The sequence below is a fragment of the Perca flavescens genome, chromosome 13 (assembly GCF_004354835.1).
Source record: "Perca flavescens isolate YP-PL-M2 chromosome 13, PFLA_1.0, whole genome shotgun sequence".
NCBI classification, from domain to species: domain Eukaryota; kingdom Metazoa; phylum Chordata; class Actinopteri; order Perciformes; family Percidae; genus Perca; species Perca flavescens.
Genome location: NC_041343.1, coordinates 22,360,896 through 22,378,482, shown reverse-complemented (window position 1 = coordinate 22,378,482; position 17,587 = coordinate 22,360,896). Strand labels below are relative to the sequence as shown.

Sequence of the window (17,587 nt, the reverse complement as noted above, 5' to 3'; positions counted from 1 at the left end):
AGCGGCCCTAATTATCGAATCAAATTCATTACTTTCAGTGATTCTTTATCTTTTAACATTACGTTGCAGGATGAATGGCCCTCTTAAAAGAAAGAAAAGAGTCTTGTGTTCCAAGATGTTTGGTTATTGTATTTATGCATTTACTACATTCTACTACTGTTATTGCTACCAGTACCATCTCGGTTACTATTGATGTTTTTGGTTATCAATTTTGCATGCCAAACTCATTAGGCGATTTTAATAATCTTTGAACCGTTTTAATTTAATCAGATTTTGAATAGTTTCATTGGATTTTTTAATTTGTCATGGTGCCAAAGCACAACACTTACACAGATTACTCCAGCAAAGCTTAAACAATACTTGCTAACATTATTGTTACCTTGCTTCTCTCTCCAATGCAGGCCTTTGTGAATAAAGAACCTCTGGCTGATCTCTAAAATTTTGTCTTATGTTAAATTCAATGCAGCATCTGCTGTGTCTGCTTTAGACATTACTCCACAGCAGCTCGCTCTCTCTCTCTCTCGCGCTCTCTCTCTCGCTCTCTCTCGCTCTCTCTCTCTCTCTCTCTCTCTCTCTCTCTCTCGCGCTCTCTCTCTCTCTCTCTCTCTCTCTCTCTCTCTCTCTCGCTCTCTCTCTCTCTCTCTCTCTCTCTCTCTCTCGCGCTCTCTCTCTCTCGCGCTCTCTCTCCCTCCCTCTTTATCTAATTACTCTCTTACTCTCAGGGCCAGATGTACTAACGCTTATGCGCCCTCTTCAGGCGTATTTGTTTCGCAACGTGCATGGCGAGGTATGTACAAACAGGCCGCACTGATGTAAAAGTGCAGACTGCCTGTCGCGTGGACGGACAATGGCAAATTGCGCTTTTCCGTGTCATGCATATGCAGTCATGAGAGGGTGAAGGGGAAAGTGGGAGTTTCCCATAAAGAGATGGGAGGAGAAGCGTAATGTGCGCCTAATTATTTATTCCGCGGTATGTACAAAAACCACCTGTGAAAGCGCGCCTCTATTTTGTGGTGAAAATTCTCGGCCTCTTAAAAGCAGTGTAACCCAGCCGCAAGCGGGTTTCCTCGCATATGCCTCCTGGTGAAATGGCAGCAGTAATCCGAGCAAGATGAAGACATAGGCCAAGGAGGAGATGGGCTGAAAAGATTTTTGCCACAAGGATCACACTTTTTCAGTTGAGTGAACACGAAATCATTAAGCGTTACAGATTAAGCAGCCATGCAATATTACAGGTACTGGAAGAATCTCTGACTCAGCGTTCACATTCCATTCCAGCAGTTGTTAAACTCCTCCGTACATTACAAATATTGGCATCATGATCATTTCAAACAGTCCTAGCATCAGCAATGGGAATATCGCAGTCTGCACTCATAGCACCTGTACTTAAAGGTCCAATGTTTAGGAATTTCTTCCATCTAGCGTTGAGATCATATATCGCAATCAACTCTCTCGCACCACGCACTTCAAATTATGTATTACAGCTACGGTAGCCTTCACGCTTCAAAAAGCCGTTTTTTTTGCTTTTTCAATATCCTTTTTCTTTTTCTGGGCGAAGAAGAGGACTCCTGTTCCTGAAACTTGGATTTTGAATATGTGCATGAGGCAGAGTGGCAATCGGGAGAGTCGGGAATTTTCCCGGTGGGCCGGTAGTGTTTCCAGGCGCTCCGGCCGGTCTGATAACCCGCTCCGGCCGCTGTATTTCAAGATGGCGCACGATTATGGAGCGTCTACCCCAGTTCATGTGAATGCAAATGTAAAATGTTGAGCCAATAGAATACTTGGAATTGATGGTGGTGGTAAATATTTATGAAAAAGGACACGTTTTGAACGGACAACACAGATTTTGATAATAAAACAACTAAACACGTTACACACTGGACCTTTAACGCTTTGCTACAGCACACTAGTCAATAAATACATTTCCTCAACCACTAATGTTGAAATAACACGCATCTAGCGGTTTATAAACCTCATAAACAAGCAGCTCAACTTCGTTATTGCTAAATCTTTGTTTTCGCTGTTTTGACTGACTTGGTGGCTGATCCATGATAGAAAGACGCGCACAATTTACGGTATAGTGGGTGGAGAAAGGAGTCGATTACCCGATGAACTACAGATTTGGTAAATACGACGTAAGCTGAAGTATCACAGCGTGCGCTTTCTGCGGGTTGACCATGGCGCTGACAACGCTACATTTGCAAATGCAAGTACATCTGGCCCGCTGTCACTGTCTCGCTCTCTGTCTCTCTCCCTCTCTCTAAATATAACTCTCTTACTTAATGGCCTTCCATCGCCTCCCTTTTTCCATCTCACATCTTCCATGTCTACTTAACTCCCTCCTTCATATCCCTTGATCATTTTCCTTTGCAACTACTGCCTCTTCATTTCCCCTGCGTCAACATGAATGCTCTCAGCCACATAAAGCATCGTTCGATCAGCAGAGCTGTTAATTGCGGAGGCTTAAGTCTTAATAAATCTATACCCATAAGCGTGTCCATTAATGCACTATAAAAAGAAATCCCTGTTCGGGCCAACCAAATCAGTAGCAATGATCTGGATTATAATGAAGCAAGAATGTATTTGTACAGTATGTGTGAGCTTTGCTTGCTTATTTTGAACCGAGGTGAAACCAGGGTCACATAATGCACCGGACATAGCCACTGACCTGGATCCTTGGCCTAATATGATTATTTTATGACTGTATTATGACTGTAACTAGTTTAGAGTCTCAAATCAAATCTCCCACTCAGATGTTTTCATGTTACTCTGAAGCTAGTAATAGAAAAAACAAAAACATGGGCCCAACTCCAATTTCAACTTTCATGTGAACATTCACATCAGATAGCCATGACGGAGTCATGGCGGCCACATGAAGAATGGGAAAACAAATTCTAACTACAGGGGACTCGTGAGAACACACTTTACAGGATTGCTGTTACAGAAAAGAGGCGATGTGACGTATTGACTCGGATTCTTGCAGACATATTAAAATAAAAGCTATACAGTTCTACACCTAGAGCCAAACCTCAATACAGTAAATTGGTGGCACTCATACAAGATTGATTTAAATGGTGAATGAAACCCCTCCTCTCATAGTCCCTCTCCCTTCATCCCTACCCTTCCTTGCTTCACCTCAACCAGTCCCTTCTTCTCCTGCTGTCCTTGTTATATATGACCTCCTCTTCATTCTTTCCATCCAGCTCTTATTCCATCTTGATCCACCATCTAGTTCTATTCTCTCCCCCTATGATCTTCCCTACTTTCCCTTGTGACACTTCCTTTTTTCTAGACTCTTTGCCTTCTGACCCATTGTATCAATTTCTCTGACTCTCTACTTCCTCTTTACATCTAAGCACTCCTTTTCCTCTCCTCTCCAGCTTCTCCTCTTCTCTTACTTTGCTGCTCTTAAGGAGAAAGTCTAAGATGTTCCTCTCAGTGCAGTAGATTTATAGGTCATGATAAATCTTCTCTCACAGTGGCGGCTGTGTCTGTACACCAGCCCTGTTGTCAGTCAGCCAAACAACAGGCTGCACCAGCAGAACGCAGTAATCCAATTCAATGAAGACAAACCAAGGTCTTTCTTACATTCATCCGCCTCAAGCAAATGCCTCCCCTCTTCCTGCCACTTACAACACGTGCTTGAGGTTTTGTAGGAGGAGTAAGGATTGGAATCATTAAACTGGTAGACTAGAGAGTGAAACGTTTCCTTCATTAAAAGAGATATGTCTTTTTTGCTGTGCACTGACTGGAAGACATGGAAATAAAATTGTCTTTAGGATGTTTTATAATACAGGGGTGGAAGAGGAATTCAGATTCTTTAATGAAGTAGCACAAAACATAATGTAAAACAACTCAATTAGACATAAAGGTCTGAGCAATATACCAAACTCAGTTACCCACCTGTCTGCAACAGACAGCACACTTCAAAGTGACATTAAATCCATTCACATTATAGATGAAAATATGGCAGGCTGGTGCATGCACCAATCTCATATCCAATCCCCATAACAGCAATGTGTCCTATTTAATTGTCCTTGAGCAAGAACCCCCAGCTGCTGGCTCAGTGTATGTCACTCCTGATATACATTACCTAATTCCTAACAATATGAATGGAGATATTGTGCCGCCTTCCACAAGATGTGTTAATAATTACATTACATAATGCCATTCGCTATCTAAATAAAATTTGAAGCCACAATGTATAGAATTGCTAAATTCTCACTGTAGTATCAAAAGCATACTGTGGCATTCAGAAAATTTGAAAGATGCTATAATCACAGCAATTTTACACACTTTTGGGTCAAATGCACCAGGAGCTACAGTATTAAAAATAAATCCAAAAGTGGAGCAACATTTTGCAATTTTTTAAATTTTTAAAATTAAAAAAAGTTTAAATGTCAATGTGACTGTAGGGGACAACTGGTATATTATTATATTACTGTAGTATACTGAAGTAACTAGAATTTTTTGAATGTGGTTTTAATGGACACTATTTTCCCACAATGCACACTAGGGCTACCCCTTCTAAGTCAATTAGTTGACTATTCGGTCGTTTTGATCTAAGTCGACTAAGATGACTCAGACTCAGGCTGAATGATTTATTTCCAAGAAACTTATGAGCACATTTATAGTAATCACAACATTTAAAGTGGTGCTTTTGCTTTGCTTGAGAGAAACTGAGTTTTACTGCAATTATACTGCACTTTTCTAGTCTTAAGGACCAGTCAAAGTGCACAGATCTGACGATTAAATCAACTAATCGATTAGTCGACAAAATCATCGGGCTTTAGTCAACTAAGAATTTCTTTAGTTGAGGACAGCCAAAATGCAAACATCATAATATTGATGCGACAGCTCAAGGGACATCTCTGAAAACAGTAAATTAAGAAATAGATACTTTGAAACATTTTCCTACTAGTGGTACAAAATTATTAAGTTAATTAATTTCTCTATCTTAACCGAAAATAGTGCACAATTATGTTATGTTCAAGTTTTCAGTGGAGTATAGTTGTATAGTATTAGGTAAGGGAGTCGGACGCAGGGATAGTCTCTCACTTCAATGACCCAGATTTTCCACCCACTCTCTTTACCCTACTGCTGGCCCTACATGCAATCCCAACGTATATCACAGGACTCAATTTCCTGCCGACTGAGGCAACTTCTCAACGCCCGGTGCCACACATGAGTATGTGATGACAGAGAGGTTAAAACTAATAACTGAGCAGACAGCTATTGGTGTAAAAACCATCTCCAGGGTCAAAATGTGAACCCGGCATTATGGTCTATATGAAACCAGCCCCCCCCGTAACCCCGCTGCCCTGTGCTGGTTACCTTACCAACACAACATTTGTAACTGAGGCCCGTGTGTGAAGTAATGTGCATGTCAACATGGCTTGTGTGTGTTGGACGCTGGCATTCATTGCCCACTGATGTTTTATTTTTGGCACATAGTAACTGTCAGCGCTGGATATGACGCTAATGTGTTGAGTGAAATTTACAAGAGACAACAGAGCAGGTCTGCACGCCTGCACAGCAACCATGCAGCATCAGCTGTCTCGAGCCGGGTGGCTGAACTGAGCTGCAGCTACATGCTTAAATGCTAACTCAGCATTTAAAAAAAAAAGGACCCATTAAATTTGTTTCTGCTTGAAAAAAAAATCAAACAGGAAGTAGTGCAACAGTAAGAAATCACAACCATTAGAGGGTGTAATGATTGCTCATTACCGGCAGGCTGAGAATAAATGCTGGCATGACGTGACATGACATCAGTCAGGGAAACACCGACGGGTGTTTTCCATTGTATGTGAGCCTGAGGGTTTCCAATAGTTGAGGAGATGTGTGGGTTTGTGTGTGTGCCCATGTGTGGTACTTACTGAAGATGGACGCCAGATGCCAGACGTAGACACGTCTCTGACAAACTTTTGACAAACTTTTGATTTATTGTGCATCTCAAACGAAAATACTGCAAACAAACCAGGGTTACTTTTAATTCATCACTTGGGAGAAGACACATTGTTGAACATAAGTCTCAAATGGCCAAAAAAACAATACAAACGCGCAACCGAGCGCTGGATAAAGAGGAGGACAAAGAAACAAATTACTACTGAAAGATACTTACTCCTTGGGTGGGTTAAGGTCTTCAGGTCGGGTCTCAAAAAACACCCGGACCTCCTCGCACTGGGAGATGTAGACTGGCAGCTGAATGAGGGCCTGCAGGCACAAAAGATAGCAAGAGACTTCGATAATCACATACTCTTCAGTACCCCAACCAGAAATCAACCAGAGGTTAAATATAGTGTTAATTTGGTGTCTGGCCTCCATAAAGTCACAGAGCAAGCGATTACTACAAACCGTATTTAAGGGCATTTTTAGACGAGGGACACACGGTACAATGTACAAAAGACATGGAGCAACTTGTTTTATCTACCGTTCATTTGTCATAAGTCTTTCAAACAAATATACCGGCCTGTCCCCACAAGTACCTCTGTACAATCTTCTTTCACAGAAATGGTCTTCTCTTCATAGGAAGATTATGTTATTTGTTTCTTTGACAATTAATGTAACCTTTTAATAAACATTTTGCTTTCATGCTCTTATCTCAAAACAGCGATGCATTAAAGTAAAAATGTTTGTTTTTTAAAGAACAGAGCAAAAGGCAAAACTTCAGTATAGGCTTCGGCCATTTCTGCCTCAACAAATATTCTTGTTTCAGCACTGTGCATTTAATCCAATCCTCTCCATATTTGATATAGGACATATTTGGATGACGTAAATCTTTTTTGTTTTGTGTGGCCTATATAAACAATTTCAGAATAAAAGTGCACAAATAAGTAAAACTAGTTATTTTCAGTTGTCTTTTTGCAGTCTTTCAATTACACCAGCTGGTTCTTCTCTGGTTTCAGTTCATTGATCTGTCTCGCCTGCCTTCCTCTCTCATCGTATGCCTCTGTGGAGGATCACTGGCGGTAGAGAGATGGGCCCTGGCAACGAGGCTAGAGATGAAGGACAAACAGCCACATTCAGTTTCCTCTTTATTTGTGTGATCTCTCTCTTGCACACGTCTGGTCATGTTATTGCATAGTCTCTGTTTTTAGCCTTTTCTTTTTTGTTCTCTCCTTAGTCTGTGTTTTATCTGCTTCTACTCTTTCGCTCTCTTACAACCAAACCACTAAAGGGCATCCGTGAAACAAATAATCACCCCAACAGCTTCAGTGCCCCAAACCAGAAAACAGAATAACTGCCACCAATGATGACTATTTCTCTTACAGCTAAGGGAGCTATGCCTATACTTCTCCTTTTGCTGGCAGGCAAAGCTCAATGCTATCCATCAAGCTTCCTCTGCTGGCCTATACCTCTGATTTTAATACTCCTAAGTGTTTCAGTTCTGTCCTTTAAAAGGGAGCAGAGTCTCCGTCTACCTCTCACACTCTCTGACACACTCTAATATAAACGTCAGGGCTGACAAAAGCCAAAGACCCACCCAAGGTGCCCTTGTCCCATTTGCCTTGTCATACTTATGACCATAAGTTCATGCCAACAGTTTGTGTTGAAGGAAAGGACTGGGACTACTGCCATGGACAAAGCATAACTAGGGTTTTCCATTAGCCGCAAAGTCATAAAGAGTGTGCTCACATTTGTTTATTTCATGGTTCATACAATATTACTAGATTATTATGCACCAACATGACCTCAAAAGCTCCTTTTTTTACTGTAGCTTAATCCATATGTTGAGACTCCGAAGCTAAGTAGCCAATTTACGAGTTTTTTTACTGGTAACCTCAAGTCCCCCCTCACCAATCTAGTCCTACAGCCCAGAAAACTGCACTGTGCCTGAGGTCAGAGTTCATTCTGAACAGGCTATACTCTCCTTAGATTTATTCCTCCCCTCGTGTCAGCCTGTGGCCTGTCCACTCATTACAATTCTCCCCAGAGAGGAGATGGGAGGGAGGCTTAGGGTACATTACAGCAAATGGACTTTATGGGTGTTCTTTACAGCAGGCAGCATTAAGGTAATTGTGTATGCCTGCATGTGGGTGTGTGCGCATGTCTGTTTTCTTCAAGGAAATGGATGGGTAATGGAAATGAGAAATCTACTTGTGCACTTCCATAAAAAGGTACAGTACATTGTGACTAACTGTGCACAATAACTTTTCATATGCAGGCAAATACAGCATATGACTATCCTCAATCTTGACACACACCAACAACGGAGGTTTACAGTGTTCCATTTTTATTTAAACCCATAAAAAAGAGAAAATTACATTTTGAGGTATTATTTAAGCAAACACCATGTTTCTTTTACTTACAAAACACTTTGTTTTCAAATATTTTGAAAACTGACAAATGAAAGTTGAGTGGAAATTGCTTTATTACTTTTAAGACTTTTTGACGTGATGCATTTTATCAACCTTTTTGAACTTGCTAGTAATCCTAGCTCAGCAGTCTTACTCTTGGTTTATGCAAACAATCCCTGATTCCATGTTTTTTTTTTTCCTTCCGACAGCGTTTCCTGACTTGAATAAAAAACATAAGACTTTACAACCGGGGAAATTCCATATGAGTCAGGTTAAAGCCTCAGCTGTACACCAGAAGCGCTGACTCTGCTCTTCCCTATGAAAAACATGAAGTTTCACCTTGTCATCCTGGGTGCATGTGGGAGTGGATGAAAATGCCATTTCTGTGCTTACAGTCAAGTTCAGATTTGTTTCAAAAGTTACTGGAATACCCAGAATGTACTGCTAACAATGCATTATGAGAACTGACTAGGGCTGGGCGATATGGAGAAAATCAAATATCACAATATTTTGGACCAAATACCTCGATATCAATACCACAACGATATTGTAGTGTTGACTATTTGTGCTTTCACAAAATATTTACACAATGAAATTTTTGATAAATAATCATCAGTAAGGTGGATCTAATAACTAAGTGGGTAAAGGAACAGTTACAACCGTCACTTTACTGTAATGCAGCCTTTAAAACCAGGAGAAGACAACACTTATGCTATATTACGATATCGATATAATATCGATATATTGCCCAGCTCTAGAACCGACCTGCCATGACGCTATCATAGGGCTGAATGTTTTTATTTTTTTTAAACCATTATCACCTGTGACAGACACTGTTGTGAGATGGGTTAGATGTGTGAGATAGCATTTGGCTCAAAGGCTGGCAAGTTGGGACTTCCCAGTGCTGGATTTCAAGGTGACAGGATTATATTAATTTTCCACCTGAAATAATACTCTCACATACTCTGTGAAAGTAATATTTGAGAACAGACTACCTCAACGTTCTTGCACACCATAAAATCTTAAAGACAAGTGCTTCCGTCCAAAAATTGAGAAGTAATCAGAAATCCTGCACACTGTTGGTCACAATGTTTCACTCGGTGGATTTGTGACTCAAGATTCATGAATCCGATTCATACATCTTGATCTATTTTTAAAATTATTTTTTACTATTCAGTAAAATCATGCTATCAACATCACTCAGCCCTAAACCCTAAATACTTTAGACAAAATGTGGATGTCAAATCAAGATCATTCAACTCCAAAACTAAACAATCTTCAAAATGCAATGCAAATAGAATGTTTATAACTTTTTTTAGACATTTCCACAATTAGAACTTTGACTACGGCAACACCACTGGTGTAAAGGTTTCTCAGTTATTTCCATAAATATCCACACCCATAGACATGAACCAGCAACTTCGCCCATTCTTCCTCCAAACTCTTATTTTTCACAGAAGTGTTTAAAGATGTTGCCTACACCAGCTGTACATTCCTTTAACCCCAGACGACACTTGGTGGAGTAGAGCTTTATTTTCACCAGCCCCTCCAGTCCTCCTTTTCTCTTCACTCTAAGGTCTTGCGAATTGTTATTTTCTATTCAAAAACGGATGATTCACTGTACAACTGATTTGTACAGTTAATGAGGCTCTTTATGGAGAAGAGAATACAGTTGAAAATACAAGAAGGCATGAGTAAGAGCCATGTCAGAACCAACTTGTAAAAACATCCTCAAATTTCCTCTCTCAGACAAACAGATAGAGGTGTGTATGGTTTGGAGGCCCTAAGGCAAGCCTGTAAAATCTAACAAAAACACAACCTATGGGTTGTGGATGTGCTGACTGGAGCAAGCTCAGCACCACAAGCTCTTTGCCTTTGGCACAACTCTGCTGATAGTTACCACAACAACATGGCATACAGCTCATCCTCCCTGAATACTAGAGCAACTGTTTCACACCTCAATCACATGACTTTGTGGCCAAGATATCCATTTGGAGATGTCTGATCATGAAAAAGTAATGGCAAAGCAGACTCACTCCTTAGTTACTGCAGACAAACAGTTGGCAACCTAATTTAAAAAATGGAATTTTTTAAACGATTGCTTTGACTTTATTTCAAGGGCACAAAACTTTGTCTTGTTGCTAAGAAGCTGAACATCAATCCTAGTGTATTCATTTAGGTTGCTGTGGTTACATTTCTGTCAAATTGTAGCAATTAGTTGCACGCTATTGGCAGTTTGATGGTTGTAGTTCTGCTACAGTGGAGTTGGAGAATGTAGAGTTGCATTTTGTTTCTCATGAGGCCAAGTGATTAATCTCTTTGGTAAAAAGCATGTTATGGGCTGGATAATGCACATGTTTTACATGATCTCTGTTTTAACTGTTGGAAAGAGCTGCAGTATTTTAAATGATAAAACAGACACTCCTAACACATTACAATACACTTCTATATTCTATAAAAGTGGAGTTCATGATGTCTTTCCCCTATCCCTGACAGCAACCTAACAGCATAAACCTATAAAGTACAATTATAAATATATCGTCCAAAGGGATCATGAGGGTTTACAGTACATTCGGAAGGTACAAGGACATCTTATTCACATTTTGCTACACAGTAACAGGTTTTTGCCCATACACTATCGATCCCTTGGGAGAAATTCTCCTTTAGTTCATTTCCTTTAGCAGGGAGGTCAAAGTCAGCTACAGAGCACCTGTGGAGATTTTAGGACACCTCAGCAGTGTGGACACCTGCTGTCACAAAAGCTTGCTCCAGGGAGTGTAGCATGGCACACAGCACAGAGTTCCAATTTTCAAGGCAAGGGTAATGGCATTATTCATACAGCAGTTCTTGGGACAATGTAATCCTTTTAGGGCTGTCAAAATAAATGTGTTAAAGGCCATATCTGGCGCAAAATGAACCTAGGGGTTAATAACAAATGGGTACCAAGTCGACCGTTCTCTGGTATAGGTTTTCATGCATGCTAATCAAATGTGACCAGTTTTAGCACAAACCGATAATTAGCTTATAACGCTAGTTGTCGGGGCACGCAAAAGTAAAAAGAAATCACTATTTCTATACCACTAACAAGGCTCAAAATACTTCCACTGTAGCATAATGAGGGTCCCTGCATGTAAACCGAAGCATAGAGAAGGTTGTAAAGTTTATTAAAAAGATAGTTTAAAAAGACTGTACCGTTCAGTATACAGGCAGGGAAAACAGTCACGATCAGTCGAACAACGAATACTGTGCAACCAGTAACATAGCTCAAGCATGGCATTCGTCGTTTGACTATTTTTAAAATGCACGATTAATGCACGCATGTTCTGGAATTTTGCTCCATAGTTTGGGAAATCAGGAAGCTGCAGCAGTAACGTTGTGGACGTTTTGAATGGCAAGTTGAGTTTCAAAGCATTTCCAGGTTGTTCTCTTTACAAGACTGAAATCATTTGCATGTACAGTACTGTCAATGTGAATTGAGTAACCAATGGAGAAACACATCTCAAATACCACTTGAGCATTAAAAACTTTAAAAATATTTTAAAGTACATTTAGTACAGATAAAAAAAAAAAAAATTGTGATTAATTTGTGATTAATCGTGAGTTAACTAGGATACTGATGTGATTAATCAAAATTTGAATTGATTGACAGCCCTAAATCCTATAAATTTGATTGTTATGCAAATCTTGCAGTGTGGCTATGAGCTTAACTTTAATGAATATAACCATGGATTTGAATTGGAATATCTGACAGACGAAGGTAAGGGTTTGTGATTTTGTCATTTCAAAGTCCCAAAAATTGTAATCCAAGACATGTATTAAACCATAGAAAAGCTCTACTGAAATCAGACGGTCAGGTTGCTCAGTGTAATCCTGAATGTGCTGAAATAAACTGTGACTGGTGTTTCTCATATATTCACAAATATATTCATGACTAAGATGACACTATGTGTTGGATACTAGTTATTTTTTTCCCCTGACCACTGTGCTTTCTACCTTGATTTTAGTACGTGTGATAATGAAATGCTCACTGGTCAGTAAAGCTTTCATGACCTACAACAAAATATGACCATCCCTGATTTCTAGGTTAAAGTCAACGATTGGTTAATATACTCACCCTGCAGTACTCGTTGATGGGCCTTAGCCTTTTCATGGCCACATCTCTTATATGGCTCCTCCTAAACAGGATCTTTCCTGTAACAAAGCAAAACAAACAGATTTAGGATTTAGAAAAGCCACATTTATAATCCAATATCAGTGTTGCTACCAGTATTCCACAGCAAAATTATACAACTAATCATTATTATTTACAATTAGGATGTACAGTATTTGTCTGGAACATAAATAAAAAATATTACCAAATGATTTTTTGGATTTTGCATGATGCTCTTGTCAAGAGCAACTTTAAAAATGTAGGATTCCACTAAGGACAATAACGAAACAGTGGCTTTCACAAAACATGGTTAGTGAATTAGCATGCAGACACAATACAGTTGTGTCATCAATAACACTGACAGCACAATGAGGTGGGTAAGGAGCTAGGTGAATAGCTGGCCTTTCCAAGTCATGATGAATAAATAATTTTGGGAAAGCAAATCATGTGAGCATGACAGCTTAAATGCTATTCCCCTGCTCTTATATCCAGGCCAAAAGAACTGCAGGCACAGACGAGTGGGATCGCTATAACAAAACAAGAAATGGCTACAAATAGGCCTTTTAAAAACGCTCTTCTAGCTTAACGTTATGTAGGAAATTTCAGAGCCAGCATCTATTTTCTCCCTGTTTGAGCTGCTGAAGTTTCTCCAATAAATTCACTGAGACAGCTCTAATGCAAACACATAAACTTGGCAGGACGTCAAGGCTGTAACAAGACCCTGAACACAAAAAGGGAAATGTTTTGAGAAGTGACTGTATCACCATCATCAAGGGGTTATGTTATTCGTTTTGAGAATACTTAAATCAGACTTGCTGAAACATGAATCTGTCTCACATAAGATCGCCGCTGAGCAGTAAACCGGCATTCAGCTTCACTGTTTAACCCAGGTTACTAAAAAAGCCTTTGTGCTTCCTTGACCCAGTTCAAAACCATGCTTGTTTGTGTGTGTGAGTAAGTGAATGGCATATTGAGGAAAGATGGGAACACAGAGACTGGGATCATCATAGTGTCGGATTATGAATATTTGTACCCTTGATTTACTGCTTGTGAATCAAGACTAAAGAAAATAGAAACACATAAAGGGAAAGACTTAATAAAGAAAAAAAGAGAGAATGTGTAATGAGTTTAGATTGCTGAGTGGATGGATGTGTGGGGACTTCCTCAAAAAGTACTCAGAACACACACATTTTACACAAAAACAAAACACCAAACTTTCAAAACCCCACCTCTTTACTTTATCCAACCACCCATCTCTGACTGCAACCTAGTAGTTGGCTCAGATGTGTGACAAAAAACAAAAGGCAAAAGCCACAGGAAATCATATTCATACACTTACATACCAAATATTTGTTGAGGGCAGCTTACTACAATATCAAAGAACCAGAATGTTAATGCTGTCAGTGAGTTAAATAACCTGATTGGTTTGGGGATTAATGCTGGCTGCTATAAATAGGTGGGTCGATTTTGTGAGGAAAGTCAGATCTTCAAAATACTGGGTGTTCCTGTAGCTCCTGTTCTTGTGGCTTTTGTTTAGGAACTTCTATTTTGTCACAGTGACTTTCTTTATTGGTTAGGTCAAAGTTTCCACTCATACAGTGAAATATCCTGACATCTACTTGGATTGGCATGACATTTGTGGTTCCTACACAATGTGTCATAATGACTTGAGTGATTCCCTGCACCATTAGCAGGTTGACATTTTTGTGTGCATTTGAGAAATGTAGACAATTATTGGATGGACTGCTCACAACCTTTACTATGCCATTACCCACTGGCCAATTTCTACACTTTAACACTCACATTAGGGACCCAAAACAAACAGTGGACCTCAAAATGTATCCAGTTTACAATGTTGTACATGGCATTACAGCCTCCACAGAGCCGCTAGCATGGCTGTAGACTATTTAATAGTCTATGTTCTTGACAACATGGTCTGCATGGTCTAACCAGCCTAATTTCTCACTGCATTTGTACAGAGGAGAATGGTTTAGTACTACATGAGGGAGACTATTAAAAAATAGATTAACTAGATAAAGAATTAGAAAATTCATTCCAGATAACTAAGGTGTTGGTACTCATCTCTCTCTAAAAGGCCCTGACACACCAACCCGGCGGCCGGTCGTCAACAGAAAAGGCAGTCGGACAGATCAGTCGGCTCCCCGAGGTCAAAAAAGTGCCTCGGAACACACCAAAGTGACGTAGTACGTCTCTGTAACGGTAGTTGCCGCTAATCTGTATTGTCGCCCAAAAAATGAAAACCGGAAATGACGAACGTGTCACGTGGGTCCGGCTTCTCCCGAATTTCAATGCCGACCATTAAAGGCGGCTCGTTCAGAATACAATCTCGTATTTTACGAAAATACTTCACTGAAACAGGTTTCTGAAAACATTTTAAGCGAGAAATAGGCCATACAGTTGCTGAATCGGTCCGTATTTTTTGATCGACAAAGGTCAGTTTGAAAGATTTGTCAGATTTTGAGAGCCGTTCGTCACGCTAACATAAGTGCACTGATTCGCTAGTCAAGGGCTAGAACTCCACCAATCAGATTGGTCATTGAGTCCGACTGCCCGCTCTCTGATTCAACATGTCAAATGAAGGCCGACGGATGACGGCACGGAACACACTAAACAGACGAGTCATTGACCTCGCCAGACTGTCCAACGGCCGATTATCGGGTTGGTGTGTCAGGGCCTTTACTGTCTCTTTCATCTTCTTGTCCTCCCCTCACTCCTCAGACAGAAAGCTTTCTTGACAGTTTTCCAAAACTCTCCGGGGTCAGGAGGGAAGCATTGACTCAACATTGCCTACTCTGTATGCAGGGCAGCTCATGGGTGCAGCAGAGAAAAGGGCTTGTTTGGGGAGGGATGAGGGAGGGGAAAGGAAAGCTGCTGCCTTGGAGCCATGGCTGAGGTCGGGTAGATTTTATGGAAAATCTCAGAGCAAGCAGTGACCAAGGGAACCAACTTTTGTTTCCTGGGGAGAGTGAGGGAGTTAGGTGGAGAGAAGAGACAGACAGAGATGGGAACACAGAGAGGGTCTTTGTTACACACCTTACATACAAAAAGCGGTTCTCAGCACTCACTTCTTAATCACTGGATTTACCACACATGAATTCCTCCTGTTTATTCACCCCATATTGGCTATTCAGAGGAATTTTAGGCAGCTAAAACCTTTACATAACACCAAAGCCGTGGACTTAAAACATGATCTGTAGTCAGACTTAAGTCACGACTACAGATCAGAACTGAGGAGCTATACTGTGTTTGACTTGCTGCTCTGATACTTGATTCCCTAAATACTTCACTTGAGACCTGAACACCTTGTAAGGTCACATCATAAAGATAAAACTTGTCTCGAATAAGATGAGACGACTTGAAACCTGCCATTACAAAAACTTGAGGATTTGACTTGGAGTCAATGCCAAACTTTGTACCAGCAAGTCTCAAATCAACTCTCAAGTAATTTGAGACAAGACCTGAGACATTACTTGAGGCTTTCTGTAACAAAACTTTACATTTGACTGACTTGCTAGTATAGCAGTTGAAACTTGACTCAAAAGTTGTTATAAGCAATAACTTGGGCTTGTCTCAAGTGGTCCAAAAGGCTCTGCAGAACACTGCAACAAGACATCCAAGAATGAGCCGTGCGTGTGTGCGTGCGTGCTTGTTGTAATTATCGTGTTCTTAGGAACAGTTGCTGACTAAGGGCATACACAACTCCATAAGCTGCTGTAAAAGACAAGTCTGCTACTGGTACACCACATTCGAGTAGACAAGAGCAGTGATTGCTTTCCCCCTGCAGAGATATGGATGAGGCATAAGCAATCGGGTCATTGTAACCGTTCGGTTATTTTCTGCCTTCCATCGAGGACTGACTGGGGAATGGGTTATTCAGATCCACAGAAACATATCTGGCCTGACCAACATACTGTGCCTCCTACTGTGGCAGGCAGAGAGATCTCCAGCCAAACAAGAGCAGCTGAAAAAAGTATGTACCATTGATCTTTAAGAGGAAAAGGGGGGGGGGGCAACCCAAATAACAAATTCATAGTATACTTGTGGGATCAGAGTTCATGAAAGAATATAACTTTTTTTATCATGCAGGGGCCCTAAAAAAAAAAAAAAAAAAAAAAAAAAAAACAGACCCACATTCCATCTTGGGTTTTGACTCATAATTTAACAACCCCAGCTTTAGATAATTGGTATCAGCTCTTTTTCAAAAGGCTGACCTGCTGACACTGCCTTAAAGAGCATCGCTCAGGGCTCTTGGGTAAATGAATCAAATGTATCACTTTTATCTTCATGTCATGTATGAACCGATCAAAGGAGTTTAGCACCATGAGCGGTATTCCGATTGCAAATGGCCTCTGATAAGATACTCGGGACATATTATGCAATCTTAAGATAACACAAAGAGTAAACCTTATTTATGACATCAATGATACGTTATGTGTTTGAAATGGCCAAGTTAACTTTTTTTTCTTACTTCCCCTTAGAGGTAAATGATACAATGCCCTGATACTGCTATTAAAAGGTTATCTTGATAGGTTGGTTTTTTTCCAGTGTAGTTTCTACAGCAAAGAATGAAAATGGAGCAGCCTAGTTTTTGGTCTGTACACCTGGCACTAAACGCAGCAGAAATTCTGCACTATCCACACATGCAGACAAGCCACTTTGCTGATGTGGAGATACCAAAGGAGTAAAAACAGCTCAGGGCTTTGAACAAACCAAACTGAGAAGGGAATAACCACTTCCGTCCCTTGTAAGTAAAGGATTTTCTTGGCTGTCCGGAAAACTATTTTGCAAATCAGGCAAATGTTAGTTTGAGATCCATCTCAAGAGAGCTGTATGACCTGATCTAGGATCTAGTTCTTAAACTTAATTGATGTGCCACTGGGCATAAATAATGTTTGTCAGTATAATTTTAAAACAAAAGCAAACAATTCACAGTGACATTCCTAGAGGGTGCCATGGAAACCTTTAACATTTGATGTCTGAGTAGCTCCAAAAGAGCAGTTGGGGATTTGGTACCTTTTTGGGGGTCACTTCAACGGTCATTTTAATCCACAGAAAACAGGCGAAGTGAAAGCCTCTACCAACAACTCAGAGCTTTAATGGAAGTAGACCGAAACATAGG

The 17,587-nt window shown here is 40.3% G+C and overlaps 1 protein-coding gene across 2 annotated transcripts in view; it reads right to left on the bottom strand.

The window, feature by feature from the left end:
• Nucleotides 1–17,587, bottom strand: part of sh3pxd2b (SH3 and PX domains 2B) — a 41,975-nt gene that overhangs the window by 10,365 nt on the left and 14,023 nt on the right. For both annotated transcript variants that reach the window (XM_028594742.1, XM_028594743.1), the window contains exons 4-5: nt 12,412–12,488; nt 6,122–6,213 (exon numbers count right to left, since the gene is read on the bottom strand). In XM_028594742.1, coding sequence (XP_028450543.1) covers nt 6,122–6,213; nt 12,412–12,488 — 169 coding nt within the window. The remainder of the gene's footprint in view (nt 1–6,121; nt 6,214–12,411; nt 12,489–17,587) is intronic.